The sequence below is a fragment of the Enoplosus armatus genome, chromosome 21, assembly GCF_043641665.1.
Source record: "Enoplosus armatus isolate fEnoArm2 chromosome 21, fEnoArm2.hap1, whole genome shotgun sequence".
Lineage (NCBI taxonomy): Eukaryota > Metazoa > Chordata > Actinopteri > Centrarchiformes > Enoplosidae > Enoplosus > Enoplosus armatus.
The window spans coordinates 4,830,683-4,850,232 of NC_092200.1; the positions used below are offsets into that span (position 1 = coordinate 4,830,683).

Genomic DNA, 19,550 nt, shown 5'->3' on the forward strand with positions numbered 1-19,550 from the left:
CAACCTTAGAGCTGGAACTGATAAGAAAGAGAGAGAGGCTGATAGATTGGTGACAAAGTAAAGGAACAGATCTGTTCACCTTTGTCCTGCTTTATAAAACCCAGATCATTCAGTGTAGTTTGCAACAGCTTGCCTCAGCTATAAATTAGTTTATTGATTAGAAACATGTCAAGGTTGAAGGGAAGGCATAACTGAATTTCCACAGCATAAATGCGCCTCGTAGGTTTGGAGAGATGGTTTCCCATTTTTATCTCAGACTTGTGTTTTTCACAGTACCACAGTTACAAAGAAGCATCTTTAATACTTTATATTTGCTTGGTGCAGCCCAAAGGACATCTATGAAGTTTGCTGCTGAACTGGTTTTGTTGACGAAACAGATAATAAACTTGATTTTGCATATACATGATATGGCCAAAAGTATGTGGACTCCCAACATGCGATTGTTGTTGAACCTATGAGCATTAATATGTTGCTTTAACAGCCTTCACTCTTTCTGTTTTGTGGGTCTGATGACACCCAAACACCTAAAGATGTCGCTTTTTATCATGAATATTTAATGTTACAGAGAAATACTTGATTGATTAGTTATAAGGGCATTTAATTGAATTAAAGGGGCGTAGCCCAACCCATGAAAGTGTATGGAAGGTGGTGTCCCCAGATCTTTGGCCATCTTTCATTGCATATCTTACTGACATATAAGCAGCAAAATGTGGCAAACCTCTAACATTTCCTTAATTTTTGCCCCGCTTTTATTTCCTGTTTTGTATTTCCTATTGTTGGCCAAATGCAAAAATGCATCAGATATTATATTTGAAAAAAAAGAAGAAATCTCATTAGTAGCTTTTGCCCCAAAGGACATCAAGGGAAAATAAAATAAACTCACATAAATCTTCAGGATGATATTTCACCGTCTATCTTCATGTACAAATAAATATGGATATTTGTCCAGTGAATTTGTTTTTTCAATATTTTTTTAAATTGTTTCACAACTTTGAACTAAAGTGGACATAATTAAGCTTTTTGTTTTTACGCTGATCAGCAGTAAAAGAAAACGACTCTTGGATGCTAAAGCGACAACAAATCTCTATCAATTGACCTAAATTAAGTGCCTAATTTTGATAAATCAGTCTACACTGAGTTTATCTGTTTCAGCACTGGACAGCTCCTTAACTGCTTCATCGGGTTCAGCACCGGACAGCTCCACCAAACGCTGCTCCGTGATTGACAGAAGAAGCGGCCACACGCGGATCAATGGCGCTCCTGGAGCCCTGTGAGATGATGAAGAAGACGGGCTTTAAGGGCGCGCAGCTCCTGGTGTGTCTCATCGTGGCTTTTGTAGGCCTACTTAATGCTTGTTGTGGTCGGAAGAGGGCGGAGTGCGTCTGTCATCCAAGTGAGAAGCTCCCTGGCTCGGTGCTCCCTAAAAAATATATAAATATGATAACAACCTGCCCCCTTACCCCTCCCTTCCTCTTCGTTTTGATTCAGTCTGTGTAGCCTGCACGCAGAGGGAGAACGTCCGCCGCACAGCGAAGCCAAGACAGTCTTGTCTACAGTGAGAGAGAGAGAGAGAGAGAGAGGTGGGGGAAAACAGCTGCAAGCGGATACTCAACATCAACAAGCTGTATGAGGCATCTGTAAAGAAGCAGAAGGGATTTGGCGGACAGCGAGGGGGTTCCTCACGTTTCCCCCCTCCTCTGCTTTTTGATTTCAAGAACAGAGGCGTGGAGCTTGCAAGAATATCCTACAAGTGGTGAAGCGATGCTTTAGCGGAGCAATTTGGTAGATTGTTTTTACAGCACGCCCGCCCAGCGACACTGTAATTCAGAGCAGCAATCCCCCCCCCAAACATCTGTGGACGCTTTCTGGAGCGAGATGGCTGTTTTCCGGCTGTCGTTGCTGCTGCATGTGGGATTTGTGATCGGATCAAACCATAAGTACGCGGAATGGTCAGCCCAAGAGACAGATATCAGAGCACAGGAGGAGATTTACGGCGCTCAGACGCACCGTCGGCAGCTGGCGCATCTCCGCGCGCCCCATCCTCCTCCCGGGGAGACGGCGGAGCTGCAGCAGAAAATCGGGGAGCATCTCCCCAGAGTGGTCACGGCTTTTCTTCACACGGGGGACTCGACCACCTTAAAGCACGCCAACTGCTCGCGGAGGTACGAGCTCACCTCTCTGCGGGGAAGGTCACAAGCCACCCCGCATCACTCCATGAGCAGCGTGCTGGATACGGTGCTGCACGCCACAAACTTCCTCAACATGATCCTGCAAGCCAACAGGTCCAGGGAGCAGAGTCTCCGGCGAGACATTGAGTGGTACCATGCCTTAGTCAGGAGTATACTGGAGGGCGACGCCAGGATTCACCGGGCGGTTGTCACTTTTAGCGCGGATTCGTCCGTGGAGGGGCCCTCGGTGCTTCTCCAAGCCACCAGGGCCGGTGGAGAGATAGTCCTCCAAGACCTCTCCAGCACGGCCCACCACCATCTGCACAACCGCACAGCAGACACAGAGTGGTACCACGATGTCAAAGACAGGAAGAAGCCCAGTTTCCATAAGAAGGTGCTGAGCCAAGATTTCAGATCAGTTGACAATTCTTTGAAAAGAGGAGAGAGTTTTATCCCTGACAAGACACATGTCAAGTGGTCTGCGCCCTACCTGGAGTGTGAAAATGGCAATTTTGTTCCCCGTTGGCTTTTGACCTTATCGTCTGCTTTCTATGGCCTGAAGCCCAACCTGGCTCCTGAATTCAGGTAGGCACACAGACGGTTGAAACCCGATGTTGGTGTAAATAGAAAAGGTGGTAAACAACAAGCTCAGCAAAACATCGCTTTTGCCTTCTGGTCATTAAAACTGTTGTAAAGCTGTTCACACACCCGTGATGCCTTTACTTGTATTATAAAACTACAGATTTATGTGAGGAAGATGTATAACAACCTAAAGGTGAGTTCAGGTGAGTTTAGCCACCACTACAACTCCAATCCCCATATCTGAATAGGTGATCATACCTGCCTCTCTTTCCTCCCCGAACATACCACAGCTTCCCACTGGCCTCCCCTGGTTGTATGAGGGGGTGGGGGGGGGGTCTTCTCTCCTCCAGTCTGACAAGGCGGCGGGATGCTAAAAATAACCCTAGGATGTTACTGGATGTAGCAGTGGTGGAAACCTCTGGCTACAGGCCCTAATTCATTTTTCAAACTCACTCTGCTGCATGCTTTACTACTCAGGAAATGTCGTGTGCCCTTTCTTTCGCCTTCTTCAAGGAGGGAGGCTGCTAAATCTGCGATGAGTCAGAACCTTCCTGAGATGAGAGACAGCCAATTTAAAAAAAAAAAAAAAAGAAAAAAAAAAGGCACAGCAGCCAGCGTCAGCAGACGAAGAAATGCTGAAATATGTCTGATGTTTGGGTGCTTTGTACAATCCATGTCCTAAAGCCACCCCTGCTGCAGCCTGCTTGTGTAATGTACCATGATTATGCCACCAGTCCTGAAATGCACTGGGTTCGTGGTAAGGCTCCATAGGATCCTGACCAACATCTTCCCAATGAATATTTAATCCAGATCACTAGTTGTGTGTGTACTGCCTTCGATGAATCTTTAATTGATACACTTGAGTCGCTCACAGGCAGGCACGGATTGCAAATGAGTCAAAACCTGCAGTGATTATACTGTAATAGGCTATCAGCTACCTGGTGTTATCCCAGGCTAAAGCCTCTCAGAGCAGCTTCACACACTTAGTCTCAGTCTCCTACTGAAGCAATCTGATAGGAAATTAGCCCGTACACTCAACTGATGAAGAGTCAAACCTCTTTTACACCAGAACTCCAGCTCACAGTTTATCTGTGAGGCTAAATTCATGATTTACTTTCCTTCCATGGCCAAAGGAGCCGTTTTGTTGTCCGTGTTTTTTCCCTTTTGAGGCCTCCTACATAAGATCGAAGGTGTGACATGCGTGGGTGTTTGGTATTGTTTAATGTCCCTGGAGAGTGGCCTGTTCAGCGGCACTAAAAGAAACATCCCGCTGGGCATCAAGGAGCAGGAGAGCAGCATCCATTCCTGAATTGGTTTCTAAGGGATTTTTTTAAATATGGAAAAAGGAAGGCTGGTTCGACACTTTGGGAAACATGCTTATTCACTTTCTTGCCAAGAGTTAGATGGCAATCGATACCCAGGCTAGCTGTTTCCCCCTGGTTTCTTGCATAAGTCTTTATGCTAAGCTAAGCTAAGTAAGCTGCTAGCTGTAGCTTCATATTTAGTTCACAGAAAAAAGAGTTGTTTCAATCTTTTCATCTAACTCAGCAAGACAGTCAGTAAGTGTATTTTCCAAAATGTTGAACTATTCCTCAAATAATAAAGCCAGGTTTTTGGTCACATGACCTTCATTGGGTTCAGTGTTTTTGGGAAATACGTTTATTCACTTTCTTGCGGAGAGTTAGATGAGAAGATTGTTGCCCCTCTTATGTTGAAGCAAGTTAGCTTAGCATAAAGACTTGAAGCAGGGGGAAACAGCTAGCTTGGCTCTAGTATGGAGCAGGACTCCAGAAAGTCACTGCTCCTGGTCATACTTACAGACTTACAGACATGAGAGTGGTATTGATTTCTTTGCTAACTACAGAGAATAAGCAGATTTCCCCAAATGTTGAACTATTCCTTTAAAGACCGAAATGCCACATGACAATGTCATTTTTTCATATTGAGCCACTGTGTAAATTTTGCACATTTCAACAAAGATCGCGCTGTTATCTTTACGGCCATTCATCGTAGTAGATCACCGTGCTGTTGTGTTGCAGCATCAATCACGAAATGCATTGAGAACCTTGCTAATCATAGCTTGATTTATGCGTATACTTGGCTTTGAAATTCAAATGATGCTGACTCAATTATGCTTACTCAGCCTTCTTCATAATATTGTCTTAAAGGGTTAATAGTGGAATATTTCAGGCCACACAAAAAACATCCGTTGCACCTTCTCATGTCCTTTTTGCCAGGGATCGTCCCTCTCTTAGTTTGCTTCTTCACAGCCATCTTTCAGACGCTCATATCAAAGTAGCAGGCGGCTCGTCTTGCATCCTCCCTGTGCCAGATAAGGAACAGGAGAGGAGGGGATAATATAGCCGCCTCAGACATCAGCTCTCCTCCGTTTCCCCTCCAGATGAATACACAATCAATACAACAATGAATTAATAATGAAAGATGTAGAACAACAACCATGCATGGGCCATCTTGATTCCAGCCTTTAAATGCTTCAGTCACTTCCTGTTTGGTGAGATGATGTCGCGAGGTTTATATGTATCTGGCATATGGAGCTAAATACAAATTTGAGGCTGTGTTCCTCCCGTTTGTTTGTTGAACACGCAGGTGCTAAACAACTAATGTGACTTGTTAGAGAAGGAGTGCGTGGACATGTGTTTGTGATAGATCGACCTGTTGTTTCTGTGAAGGTGTAAGAAATCGCACCTCTCACACTTCATCTCTTCTCTTTCCGTCTGTCTCTTCAGCTGCACTCGAGTCACAGGGGAGGCAGCTTAGACCACACAGAGAGGACTGGCTGTTTTCAAGCGTGCAGTGTGTATCTGAGTGTGTGTGTGTGTGTGTGTGTGTGCATGCCATTGTTGGAGGCTGAGACATTCTTCAGGATGATATGTACCGTCCTAATTGGCAGATCACTCTAACTTCAGACACAAACTCGTTCCTACACAGCCGCACAAATGCAAAAACCACGCAGTCTGAACAAACACACAAAGCGGGAGCACACAGAGGAGGAAGAAAGGGAAGGTGGTGTATGTGTTAGGTGAACACACACTATACTTCAAACTCACCTTTCACAACACAGACCTTAATTGCTTTGAGGCTGAAGCTCAGGCAGCAGCAGTTCTATGATAAGGCACAACTAATTGAAACTATCTAAAAAGTTCAACCAAACGGTAAAGAAATGTGTATTTTTTCAGCATATGTCTCCAAAGGCCAAGTGGGTTCTAATTAGATGGCAGAGTCGTCTTCATCTACGCTTGGCTTAGCGCCCCATTTTGCTGCTAAAAGCAGCTAAAGTCTGGACAGCCTGACTGCTGTGGGACGCCCAGCCGTCTAACAGAGTGGGAGGCCTCGAGCTCCAGGAGGAGCCAGCAGCATCTGCTTAGATGGACACCATCCAGAAACAAATAGGAAGGAAACCCCACAATTCCCGGGGCTAAGCACGATAATATATGATGGTAAACTAAGATGAAAGAGAGCAGCAGAAAAAAAATGCATCCAAGAGGAAAATTAGTGGAGACTCTGAGCTAGGTATTTCAGAGCAGGAAGCTTTCGTACCCGATAAAGATGTAAGGACGTTGAAATCATAAGTGAACCTGAAATGAGTCTAACCTTGTAAATTTTCCACTGAGTGCAACCTGAAGCAAGCGGGGGTTAAAGATCCCTAAGGTGCTCCTTCTCCCACTGCTGACGTCACTGGGACTCCTGCTCAGTAAGGTGGCCTGTCAATACCATGCCTTCAGCCAGTAAATGTCAGCGTTACAGAAAATACAACTACCAGCTTGCTTGTAAAGAGATATTATATTCCTAATAATACTGCTAATGAAGGGCATAATCTCAGAGATTTTGATACTATTACAGCAATGTAATTCGGTTGCCTCTCACGGATTATATCGTTACTGTAGGTTTATCCTTTAGTAATCTGGTGTGAGAGAAATAGCGCTGCGGAGGACAGAGAGCTTTGTTGGGTGTGAATAGTTTGGAAAAGATTTGGAAAAGGAATTTAGCTATTTTCAGGTTTTGAAGTGCTTTGTAAATGGACAACATGTGTCCACAAAAATAAAAATTGAAACCTCTGCATGTTACGTACTCCTTTCAGGATGTGTTACAGAAGATGTTCCATAATAAATATATGACAGTTATAAAGGAGGACACGTAAGGAAAATAGACAAGTTAAACACCATTTTGCAGCTTTACAACATCTGATATTGAATATGCAAAGTGCTATAACCTAGTATTATGCAGATCTCCCTTTGTCCTTTTGTTCATCATCAGTGTATCTCACTATAATATTTCCACAGGCACATCCTGCAGCTGTCAGCAATACTGGGTGATTTTTAATTCAAGGGCAAAATATAGAAAAGCAGAAATTTGAATGCAATTTTAATATGCAAAGTGGATACGAACCTGGTTTCTTTATAATGTTGAATAGCTGAATATTGCTTGTTGCAGGACTTGCAATTTTAAGGACATTATATGATGATAATGGTGGAAATACCAAGAACCAAGTACTGTTTATTAGCCATGCATTAGTTTTCAATCAGATAATAATTGTGATGTAGCTTGTCGCCAACTACAGTCAGACAATCAGCTAATGCTCCGCTCACAACTGTCAGGTTTCTTTTGTCAGCAGCTCAAGTTATTGAACGATCTCCCGACTTGGTGTTTGGTCTTCAGAGGAGTGCTTTTAATGACAAGAGTGTCAAGAGTCCAGAAGTGCCAGCTCTAATAAAAAAAGAAAGAAGTCTTTATTCGCTTCCTGTGACAGCCGCTTCGCCACGGGCGATGTGTCTTTTTTGATGGCCAGTGACAGAACTCAATAAAATGACCCAGGTCGCACTGAAACGCTGGTAGACTAGCAGCACCGTGCCCAGTGGCTATACTCACATTAGCTTCTGCTCGTCCTGTCAGCTTAATGCATTTCCATCACATAAGAGACATTTTCCTTGGGAGGGCTGCACGGTTCTTGCATTGTGATTGTTCCATGACATAATGCACGAACTGTGCCCTTCTAAAAGGACAGCAATGTGTTCTTGTCGAGACACTGAGGCAGGAGGGTTGTGCATGCAAGTTCATCTGGGCGTGCAAGTCTTCTGGCTACATGGATGAGCTAAAGGATAATGCCAGTCTTCCATGCTCACCTCTCCTTTATATTATTCTTGGTTTATCTGCACACAGTCTTATTCCTCTTGCATCAGAAGAAACCGCCAAACTCATTCTTGTGCAAATATACATTATATAAAAAACACACTTCTACAGTACACACATTACAATTGAAAAAGTCTTAATTTAGCTATGCAGACGATTCTGTATTATTTATGTGTCATTAATTTACACAGTGTCATTAATTTATATTATATATATATACTGTATATTTACATTCTGCTGTAGTTATGGCCAATTACCCACAGAAAGAAATGGAAAATATCCACCAAAAACAATAATCATAATAACACAAATGGGATGTTTAATTCCATATTATACACTAATTCTAAGGAGGATTTGAACATGTAGCGTGTTCACACTGGAAAAGTGACATAAAAAAGTTAGAGTTTTCTGATGATTGGACAGGTTCTCGGCTCTGATTGGGCTATTTTATGTCAGTCCAATCTGGCAACACTGCCTACAGTTTAAAGGGATTTACCGGACATCAGCAGATCAACAGCTAGCTTAGCTTAGCCCTACTGATTGCACAGAGAAATCCTGTCCTCACAGTGAACACACCTGAACAAACCCAGGTGATTCCTAAAATGTATGCTTATCAGTGACTAGCTAGCAGCTAACAAGACAGGAGCATAAATAAATAAGACAACTTTGCTGTCACTTGAACGTGTATTCATTTCCTTCTCTTCTCTCTTCTCTTTCCTGCCTCTGCTCACCACTAGCCTCTATGCTAAGCTAATGTGTCTTGGACCAGTCTCTCCACTGAATGCACAGAGATGAAATCGATATTGAAACAAGCTGACCCTTCAAAATGTCGACAGAGAGTTAAGTTGTAATCCTGAACAATACTCAATACTGAAAAAACACAAAATGTTAATGTACATTGACTTAGTAACAGCAAAAACAGTATACTGCAGTATGTACTGTGAATCAGCTATTAGCTAGTAAGTTACAGCAGATGCTTACGTTTGTATTTTAAAAAATGTTAAAGTAAATGATATTGCATATGGAAAGCAATAAAAATGATTAGCTACATATCAGCCTCATGTTATCACACTGCAGTGTCCACTGAGCCTCATGAGAGAACAGCTAATAATAGCTGTTAATAGAATAAATTCTTATGCAGCGCTTCATCTGGTATTAGTCTTAATCCTTTCACTGCACTTCATTGTTTTACCAGATCTCCATGCCAGAGCGATGGATTTATTATGAAATGAACTATGACAAAAACCATGTGAATCTCCTCTTACGTCATTTTTAGAAGTCTCCTCTGTGCTACGATTACTTGAAATTCAGCCTCCTGTTCTCTACAGGGCGGATAAATGGGCAAATCAATCTGAGAGACCATTTTCTGGGCCTGAATAGAGACGTACAGCTCAAAGCGTATCGGACTGACATTCAGTATTCATTCATGAATACATCAAAGACTGACTTGTAACAAAGGGGGCACACGGAGGCCTTCATTGCGAGAATGTTTTGGTGAATATCCTTTTGTAGCCTATAAGCAATTACCCAGATATATCTGCAGTCAACTACATAGTGCTGGGGCTAACATTAGCACAGTCTGACTGGTGTGTCATAAAAGACCAGAGCTCCTGCTGGTGGGATGCTCCTCTCTTTGCTGGCCTGGCCTTTAGACCCACAAAGAATGGAGGATGAAAGGGGAGAGCACTCTGTTTCCTGGGGCACCACTATCTCCTGCTCTCTGTGATAATCCTGTCTTTATGCCCCGAGGGCCTTGATGGCCACCATGATGCTCCTGCCCATGTTCTCCTCGTTGCCACTCTCAAATTATGACCCAGTCTTTGTGCTGCACGCTTTTTCAGTTAACGTCTCTGTTTCAGACCCAGCACACGTGCTTGTTTTTCTTCATTTTTTTTTCTTTTTGATGAGCTATTTTATACGCCATATGTCCACTTTGGCTGGGATGCTAAAGATTGCCTGGAGAGTTGGAAGCAGAAGGAAAAAGAGGAGGCGATTGTGGGAAAAAAAAAGGGAGAAAACAGCTCTCAATTTCACAAGAAAAACCCAAGCAAATGTTAAAGCTTTGAGCTGCCAGTGAAACAGACATTTTCATGCATCCCAAACAAACAGACCTGTTCTTGGGCTGCGTGTGTTTCAGTGGACTGTTGCCTACCGTTATTACATAACAGAGAATTGAAACAGAGGTAATTTCTCAGCAAAACAACCAGCAGTGCAGTGGAAAACAGCGAGGTCAGTTTGCCCCAAGGCAGGACCGGAGCAGCAGTTATTAATAACAGAAGTACAGGCAAAGAGAGCGCTGCACTTGCCCGGTGTCCACTGGGACGTGGGTATAGTAAACCAGCTCCTATACACCTGGAGAACATGCCACACCAGCACTATTCGTGTGTGTGTGTGTGAACATATGGCTGAGAAAGTGAAAGCTATATGGACAGAGAGAATATTGGCCTCTCAGTGATGTTGACATTTTACGTCATGTTCTAAATATTAATAGGTATTGAAATGTTATTGCTACATCATCAATATTGAAAAGAATTTAAGTAGTTTTTTTGGTCATCAGTAGCTGCATTTGCTGTCATAATAAATCTATTTTTATCCTTAAAATTTACAATAGATAACGGAATATAGTTTTCTTTACTTTTAACGGCTTGTTTTCACCGTGGAGCTTTTATTTAAACCTGCAAAATAAGCGATAATACTTATGCCTTGACTTGGACAAAGAGAGCAAAGCAGGTAACTTCCCCACCACGGCCCCAGATCTTCAAGGGACCCTAAATGTCCCAGATTGTGTGTCAGTTGGTTTGTGGTAATTCGATTCAATGCAAATTTATTCGGGAACATGCATCACTAAAGCACAATATCAAATGAAATGGTCAGGGCCTTCATCTCAGTCGCTGTCTTTAAGTAAATTACCACAAACAGGGGTTTAATAGGGGCCCTCAACTCATTTTTAGCCTATAATAACAGACATGAAAAAGAGTGAGATGTGAAGAATGCTGTTAAATGCTGAAAAACTACAACCTGAATGTGTGACAGGTGGAGGAGGGCAGCAGAACTTGACTGATTTATTTCATATTCATTTTTAAACAACCTACTGAAGTGCAAAGCAGAGTTATTATTTATTATTTTGTGTATCAGAACCCCTCACAGTGTATTATCACGCTTCTACAATGACCATTTACTGCAGTGTGCAGTCAGCTGAGGCCATGCAGGTCTGCTTCACCTTGTGAGCATTAATGAGCTGTTAAAATTCTTGATTGAAAGACTTGGGGCGTCTTATAATACAGTTTTGAAAGACACCTGGCAGCCAATCAGAAATAAGTGTCTTCCATTTTATTAAAATAATATAAAAAAAAGAGTTTTATTGACCCTTTTCACTGCAGACATTTTGACTTGTCATAGCAGGAAACACTTATCATAGCTCCAGTTCTATTTCAGTGTCCCAGTAAGTCATGTGATTATTAAATCACTCTTATGCTTTCTTCTGCTGTGGCGTGTCAAAATGTCTGTTCTTAAAAAGGCCTAATATAGATCAGTAGTGAGTTTTAACTCTCGTTTGATACCAGCTGCTCTTGCAATTTTCACAGTTTGTCATAGTCGCAGCTCTGCCGTATCTTCTCTTCCCAAAAGTGATAAAGCAAAACTGACAACGTCCTCTGCCACTTTCTATGGTGTGTGTTGTTTTGCTAAGTTACCACAAGAGATGGTTTGACTAAGGCGTTACTATGGAAACCACACTTTCTGTGTTCTCAAAGCTGAGCAGTAGATGGGACGAGGTGTTTACAGGCCTCTGTGTCCCAGCTAATATCAGAATACCCCAGTTGTCCCTTTTTATAATACTTGGTATGTAAATCTGACATTTACATGTGCCAGTTCATAGATGGGATATTCTAGATACAATTTATAAATTGATCCAGGGTCAGCTAGTGTGAGTGGTGTGTTGTCGCATCCTCTTCCACCGAGGAAGTTTGACTTTGTGCCGGTGCCGCTCTTTTCTTTGTCTTTTCAGTTATGGAGGCTATCGCTGCTCATGCTAACTGACCAGTTCTTTGCTGCTTTGTGCCTTATTTTAAATGCATCACTCACTATTTACTATATACTATATATATAACTATGTAATTTGGTACCAAGACTAGTTTGGTTGACTTGCAAAATGCAGGTTTTAATTCTAAATGTTTTCCTTAAAAATAGAAAACTAACACAATGAATAAGGTGACTAGACAGCAGATCATGACATGTTTAACTTTAACCTTTCATTCATTCGTCAAAACTGCAAGAAGAGTAGAATGAGAGTGTGAAGAGGGCTATTCATTTAAGAACATGAGGAACCAGGTAATAATATTCTCCACTAATATCTTGCTGAGACCACTAAGGGCTCTATAACAAAGCGGCACCGTGGGGGCAAAATGCATTAATAGTACAAATCATAGCGTTCTAATTGAAGCCTTATTAGCCAACGATCAGTGGTAAAAATGTAGATGGTCTAAAGGGGAAATCAACCCTGAAACAGAAGTGACATTTATCCTTACTATAGTTCAGTCTACTTAAGTCTCTCCCAGTGCTTTTGAGCCACGAATCCTGGAAAGTTAGTAGTGTATGCACTCCGCTTTTCTCTTTTCTATCTGTTAATCCTATAGCAAAATAAAACCCATGTGAATGCTCAAACAAGCATCCCAGCAGTTAAAGGTTATTGCAAAGTCAGTAACTGATTTATTGTCAGTGAAGCCGCTCCAGGTTTTGCCTGATTAAACAGATTACAGCACTGATTCAGTTGCTGGTTTCGGAGGAGAGTGCTGTATTTTATTCACGCTGATCGTTTGTGTCAGTTGTTCTTTTTGCGAGTGGTGTGCATGTGTATGTGCGGGTGTATGCACTGTATAGAGAAGTGTGTACATGCCGGAAGCTGGATCGGAGAAATGTCTTTTTTCAGTGGTGCACATTATCCTGGTGTCATGACACTCGCGAGCAATAACTCTCGAGCATGTCTTCCACAAAGTTTAAAGTCAGTATAGATTTTTCTAACAACACTTAGCCTCGGGCCGCGCTCCATTTTTTAAGTCTGCCAGGAGGGAAAGCCTGTACGTGGGCTGAGGTCGCCAAGAGACAGTTCAGGGGTTCTTGTTGAACAGCACGTGTTGTATGTAGTGTCTTGTATTAAACAAACGGAATAAAACAAGCATCTACAGTATACGTGCGTGTTTTTCTTGTGTACGTATATATACTTTATTCAGCCATTGGTTTGTCCTGTGCTCTGCAGCTGTCAGGTAGAAAAGACATATGCCACACCAGTGAAAAGATGGTCAGAATCAGAGATGCTGACCTTCTCGTCATAGAGCTTTGGGCTGCTAAGTAAGTGTAAATCCTCAGCAGCCCTGTTAGATGTTCCTGCTGGGCTCAGCTGGCCAAAATGGAGCACAGACTCCAGCCTTTCCCAGCTACTGTAGCTGACTGTGTGGTTGTGTTAAGTGGTCTATCTGCCAGTTTATCTGCCCTGTCAGGGTGAGTTTCAGCTGAGCAGGAAGAGAGGAGATTAAGACGTGGACAAATTTCTTTCTGCTTCCCAAAAAGCACATTTGTTTTTACAGTTTTTACTGTCATTCAGCAAACCATACCCTGTTTCTGAAATTGCATTACAGCCTGTTATGTATGTGGTTTGAAAAAGATTACCGAATCAATCATTAACTGTACATTTGTGTACATGAATAATTCAGAACAGGAGTTTTCCCAAGTCTGACACTGCCCCCTATAATCCCTGTCCTCTTGGGGGTTTGGTGAATGTAAACAGGAAGTGTAATGTTGCCATGGAGCCAGCTAGTTATTAGCTGTCGGTTACAACGTGAGCCCTGTTTTTTAGTCTATATTTGCTTACATTTTGACAACTTGGCAGCATTAAAAGTAAGCAGAATTAGCTATTAGCAGTTCCTGTTTACAGTCTACCCATTAATTTACACACAACTACCGCTGGATTACTTTTATACCGAAGAAAACTTAAAAACGTGATGTTCTCAGGCAAGTTCTGGAGTTACAAGGAACGTCTTTTTTCTGTGATTTCTTAGCCGATTTATAGATATTTGTTTGCAATGGCTATTCTATTTAATGGCATCACCGGAAAGTGTACGTCGCACTGAAACTAAATATATGCGTATCATTTCTATGTGTTCAACTTTGACTGAGTTATGACTCCTTGAAAGAGGCGCTAAGGCTTTATTAAGTAACGTTACCTTATTTGCTTGCATGAGCTAGCTGTGTTTCACAGCCTCTGCTGCTGGTTCAGAAGATACTCTATCTACTTTACAAGTGGCTCAGAATATTATATTTCCTATCCCCTTTCAACTACACAAACATGGGATCTCTGTTCATGGACTTGTTTTTATAGAAGTTGTAAAAGGGAGACATTGTTGAGACATTTTACACAATTTAAATTACCACCTCATAATTTTCCAAATATGAGGCATTTGTACCTTTTTTGTAATTCATTATTCACACGTAAATAGTAGTAAAAGTATTTCATTATGTGAATTCTCTGAACTAAAGAGGTGGTCACTGCACACAACAGCAGCACAGATGGAAATACTGCAGCACAAAGGAGAGTGTTATGTGTCCAGGATGTGATCTAGATCCATTTTTTTGTGTGTATCGATCATATTGATGCTAGTATTGATGCTGAGAGCAAGACTTTGTATTGGTGATATCGATACTTTTGGGATCGACTTGCCCACCCCTATTTTCTTCCACCATATTGACATCCAATCATGCATTTATCAATTTTAACAGTTAGTTCCCAAGACTGTATCCTAAAGAAAAAAATACTGAACCCGAAAAACTAGTCATTTTTCTAAACTTTTAGAGGATAAAACCTGTAAAAATCCCTCACTTTGCACTGACATCCTTAATTCTTCAACTGCCGGGTTAATGGTGTCCTCCTGTCTTGCAGGGGCGTGGTTCGCGTTGACATTAATCTACAGGATGTTGATATCGACCAGTGCTCCACTGATGGCTGGTTTGCTGGAACCCATCGATGCAACCTGACCACTATGGAGGTGAGTGTGCCGAACATGCGGATTAGACAGAAGATTGATTTGCTGTAACATACACGCATCCAGTCACATCTCCAAGAGGCACTAAATGGAAAAGCACTAAATCTGTGCATCTGGTGATAAATGGATAGTTATCTGATTCTTCTTTAATGGTACTGTCACAGCCCACTACAACTTAACTAAACACTATAGGCGATATTTTATAAATGTATACATGAAAATGTCTTTTTTTAACATCTCCTTTAAGATAAGAGATATGTGGGAAATTAATTTGACTTGTTTCCAAAGCAGATCAATGTCAAAAAGTGAGTTACAGTTTGTACTTTTCTTGCTGTTTCCATAAAACATGTATACTATACAATAGTTACAACTGTTGCTGTGCAAAGAACCACTTGATATTTATCCTCATAAATTTATCCTTCTGTGTGTCATAGTTGCAGTGAAAAAATATGTTTTGGTCACACCTGAAGCTTTGTTAAACACACCTCCACCTCCTCCACCCACCTTATTACCCCTGTCACGGTTATGTTGTTATGAAGTGTGATGTGTCTGTCTGTTGAAACTGAATGCACAGCTTTGCGTGAAACTAAGTGGACAGATGGGCCCCAACTGGATCAAGGTTTACTTAATTTGTAGTGTCACCGGTCATCCGGACGACTGTCATGTCTTGACGACTAACAGAGATACAGTATAAAGACTTGGTTCCAAATCTTAAGGGTCTTTTTACAGGGCCAGGAAATATATTTGACTTAAAGTTTAAGTGATGGGAATGGAGATGGAGAGTCGGAAACGTGTTCAGCATTGGCAGAGGAGAAAATAGCCCTGGCCATTTTTATACTGATGAAAAAAAATCCTGTCTCAAGGCCTTGGAACATGTGGGCAGAGCTCTTGGACAAGATGATAAAACTCTCAGTGCTCTGCTATTTTTAAGAGGATGTCAAATATCCACTTCCTCCATTTTGAATTGGAGAGCTGTCATTCATTTTTCTTTTCGACGATGCCGGCTAGAACAGATAGCAACTAATACAACAGTTTTGCTTTCATATGGCTGTATGGCTTAAACCTTCCACTTGGGGTGCAGTTGATATGAGATGTTGTTGATAGGTTGAACTTGTTAGCAACAGTTGCTTATTTACACATCTAGCAGTTACGGAGCAACATTATCATTCACTCGGAGTCGTGTTTGCGGTCACCTGGTGAAAATAAGAATATTCACTTTCTTTGAGCTCTGTTTTTGCTCTCAACCAACACCTGAGAGTAATATCTGGCTCCTTAGCTGCTAAATGTTCCACTTTGTTCATCAGCAAGTCGCTCAGTTTGTATATGTGCTGTTTGGTGCTGAGGTTGTATAGTGTACGATGGGTTTATCAGCACTTTTTAGTTGAAAACAGCTGCCTGCTACTGCTCGAAACAATGCTGTAAGAATGAACCAAAACAGTAAAGCTGCGGACCGTAAACCTCACAATTAGCTAAAAGATATAAAACCAACGAAGCTGAGGGAACCTGAGTTGGTTGATAATTCTCAGTGTATAAATCAGTATGTGTGTCAGTATAAACAGGAAGGAAGACTTACGCCAACAGTTAGCCAAGCAACCAATAATGCCATGTTATATGCAAATTGACAGCATGCTTGGCCTCATCACCCAGTGCTGCTGTCCAGCTAGCAGCCAGCCTTCTGGTCGATGCGCCCCGATGCTTCTTACCTGCCGTTTCGGTCTCATCGGCAAGAGTGATAGATTTTGAAGAGGTGCTGTAGATCAGACTGCTTCATAATGCATGTGATGTAATGGATTGCAGTGAGCCTCTTTGAATAATTAATCACTCTCTTTGTCTGAGTACTTCCACCTCTCCGTGGACAGTCAATGCCAGAGACATTTGACATAGTATGTGTGTGTGTGTGTGTGTTTGTGTGTGTGTGTGTTTGTGTGTGTGTGTGTGTGTGTAGGGGGTGGCTACAAGGAGAGAAATACATTGTTACTGGTATAGATTTTAGCTGGGTTTGCAAAATAATGATCTCTGTGTGCTTACAGTGCAGGAGTGTGTTAGGACTCGCAGTATGCTTGCTTACAGCTGAATGATGAAAGCTCTTGTGGTCGTGGCATGTTGCAGGATGTTTCTGGTCTTGTATGACAGCTTTATCACACAGGAGTGATGATTATCGTCATATCTGCTTGATAAACAGCACAGAAGCAGGGGTGATTTTTCCCGTCTTGTTATCTCTCGCGAATGTTTATTACGGAGTTTGTATTGTAATTCATAAATTACTTCAGAAGACCCCCTCACATAATAGTAGTCTCGTGCAAACAGGAATGACAGCAAGCCATCTTCGTATCTATTACAGCTAACAACCCACCTTCCAGGTCCGAAAGTGCACGACCAGGTAAATCAGACGTGACGTGGGAGGCTGATGTCTCTCCAGCTATGAATAGAAAGCCCGACTGCAGTGTAATCAAGTCTTGTAGGGCTGCGTGTGTGTGGTAATGTGATAAAAACGGCATTGGGAGGGATGTCCCGCATTTGTGAATGGGGATTCAATTTGTGTTATTGCTGTGTTTTTCTCTCATGCAGGTATTCCCTCTGCATGTGCAGCAATTTGCTGTTTAATGGGTTTCTTTGGGGCCATGTAGTAAAAAAAGACAATCATTTCAGGCTGCTATAGATCCACGTTAAGAGTATTTTCTTTGTTTTATTGGAAACAAAGTAGTTGGTCTAGTTGGAGCAGTTTATTTACTCAAGTGTTTCATTGACGTAGTCACATTTCCATTCCACCCTCGGATGCTCTTTATAACAGCATTTGCAGTAACACTGCACTTCCACTCATGTAGACTCCACATTCTGTTTTTGCAAGCGCAACTCTGACAGGATTTATCCAACATCTATGAATTCCTTTCATCACACATCCACTGTTGTTCCTCTGCTTCTTAGCAGCGTTTTAAGTGCCACCATCCCAGCGATTGAATTTGACAAAATGCAGTCGTTTCCAGCCAACCGGCTCCCTGGCCTCCCTTCACATCCTGCCTCTCAAGCTGCTGTTTGCCCAGCCAAGCATGCAGGCAGCCCAAACTCAGATGGAGGCAGATGCTATGGATGACTGATTCACGAGGCGAGCGGAGGCAGGCAAAACAAAATGAGGCTCGGACTGTTGACAAGAAAAATACAATAACCCAACAGTGTCAGATGCCTATGGTTATTTGAAGTTTTTTGTTCTATCCTCATCATTTTCACAAAACCCTACTTAATATGTTTTTATTCCAGTGATGCAACAGCCAAACTCAAAGTATGTCGGAGTTGTAGCACAATGTGTATATGTTAATGCTTACGAAGGATAGTAATAGTTAGGATAATAATGGACGGAAATGAATCTTACAGGTAGATATTTCAGTTATTTCAGAAATGTGCTAAAAATTGGTTTTTCATTAGTTTTCAAGAAAATAAAGCTTTTTGGACTTCATAGAAAAAAATGACTTACAATACAATACAATATACCATTTCCATATTGTTGTAAATCAGTTGTCTTTGTAAATAGGCACAGCATATATCACCGTCACATTACAGGAACTTGCAGGCAATGGAGAAAATCATCGGAGTATGCCAACGCTGCTGTCGAGGACAATATATAGCAATCAATTTTATTATAAACTCTGACTGCAGACCAGTCGCTGCATGTATTAAGCCAAGAGCAAACATTATATTTTCTTTGATTAAATATACGGCACAGCTCTGACTGGTGCCAATCATGGCGAAGCTGGATGAATCATTGCATAGCCGCGCATGGAGCACAAAGATTATCAACCACAATCTCAACTTAATTTCCTGCTGAAAAGGTGTATACATGCTGTTTGAGGCTGACGTTTTCCTGTCTTTTTTCTTTTTTCTTTCTACCTCTCATCTCTCACTAATGGCACTTCCATTAGTGTGTTTCACCGTTCTTCAAAAGTCTAGGACTTTGCCGCCCTGGGGGCACCTTTCATACGAGAACGCGGCTGTGGATGATGATGAATGTTTCAATCAATTAGCTTATTGCTCAGAACAAGTGGTGTAGCCCTGGGGGACTGTAGCCTGTGAAAGGCAGTGACACATAACCTGAATGATTACTCCAGCCGGCACGACAAGGACTCCTGACTCTGCGCTGTTTCTTGTTGAGGGCTGCTGAGTGAGAAGAGCGAGGGCCACTGGTCAGAAAAGAACATTTACAAACTGAGAATTATACGGAAACATCAGAGTTTGACCATATGGAGCGTCATGATACCTGTATTTTGTGTTTTAAATCTTAAAATTCATAGATTTTGTTTCATATCAGTGACAGTAAACTGGGTTGCCAGTTGCTCTGAAGTCTGACAGTACTACTTCTGGTTTGTACCTGTTTCAGCCATGCTAGCGGTGAGGCTGTAGGAATGCTAATGTCCACCACTTTGATCCACGCTGAAATACCTCAACTATTGGATGGATAGCTTTGACATTTCACGCAGACATTCATGGTCCCCAGAGGATGAATCCTACTGACTCAGGTGATCCCCTGGCTTTAACTCTAGCGCCACCGTGAGGTTGATATTTGTGGTTTTGAGTGAAATATTTCGACAACCATTGGATGGATTGCTATGAAATTTGGTTCAGACAT

At 42.0% G+C, this 19,550-nt stretch overlaps 1 protein-coding gene across 1 annotated transcript in view; it reads left to right on the forward strand.

Moving 5' to 3' along the window:
* Nucleotides 1-1,875: 1,875 nt before the first annotated feature.
* gpr158a (G protein-coupled receptor 158a) overlaps nucleotides 1,876-19,550 on the forward strand; it is a 59,257-nt gene continuing 41,582 nt past the window's right edge. Inside the window, exons 1-2 of the mRNA XM_070928290.1 lie at nucleotides 1,876-2,753; nucleotides 14,830-14,935. Of these exons, the coding sequence (XP_070784391.1) occupies nucleotides 1,876-2,753; nucleotides 14,830-14,935 (984 nt within the window). The remainder of the gene's footprint in view (nucleotides 2,754-14,829; nucleotides 14,936-19,550) is intronic.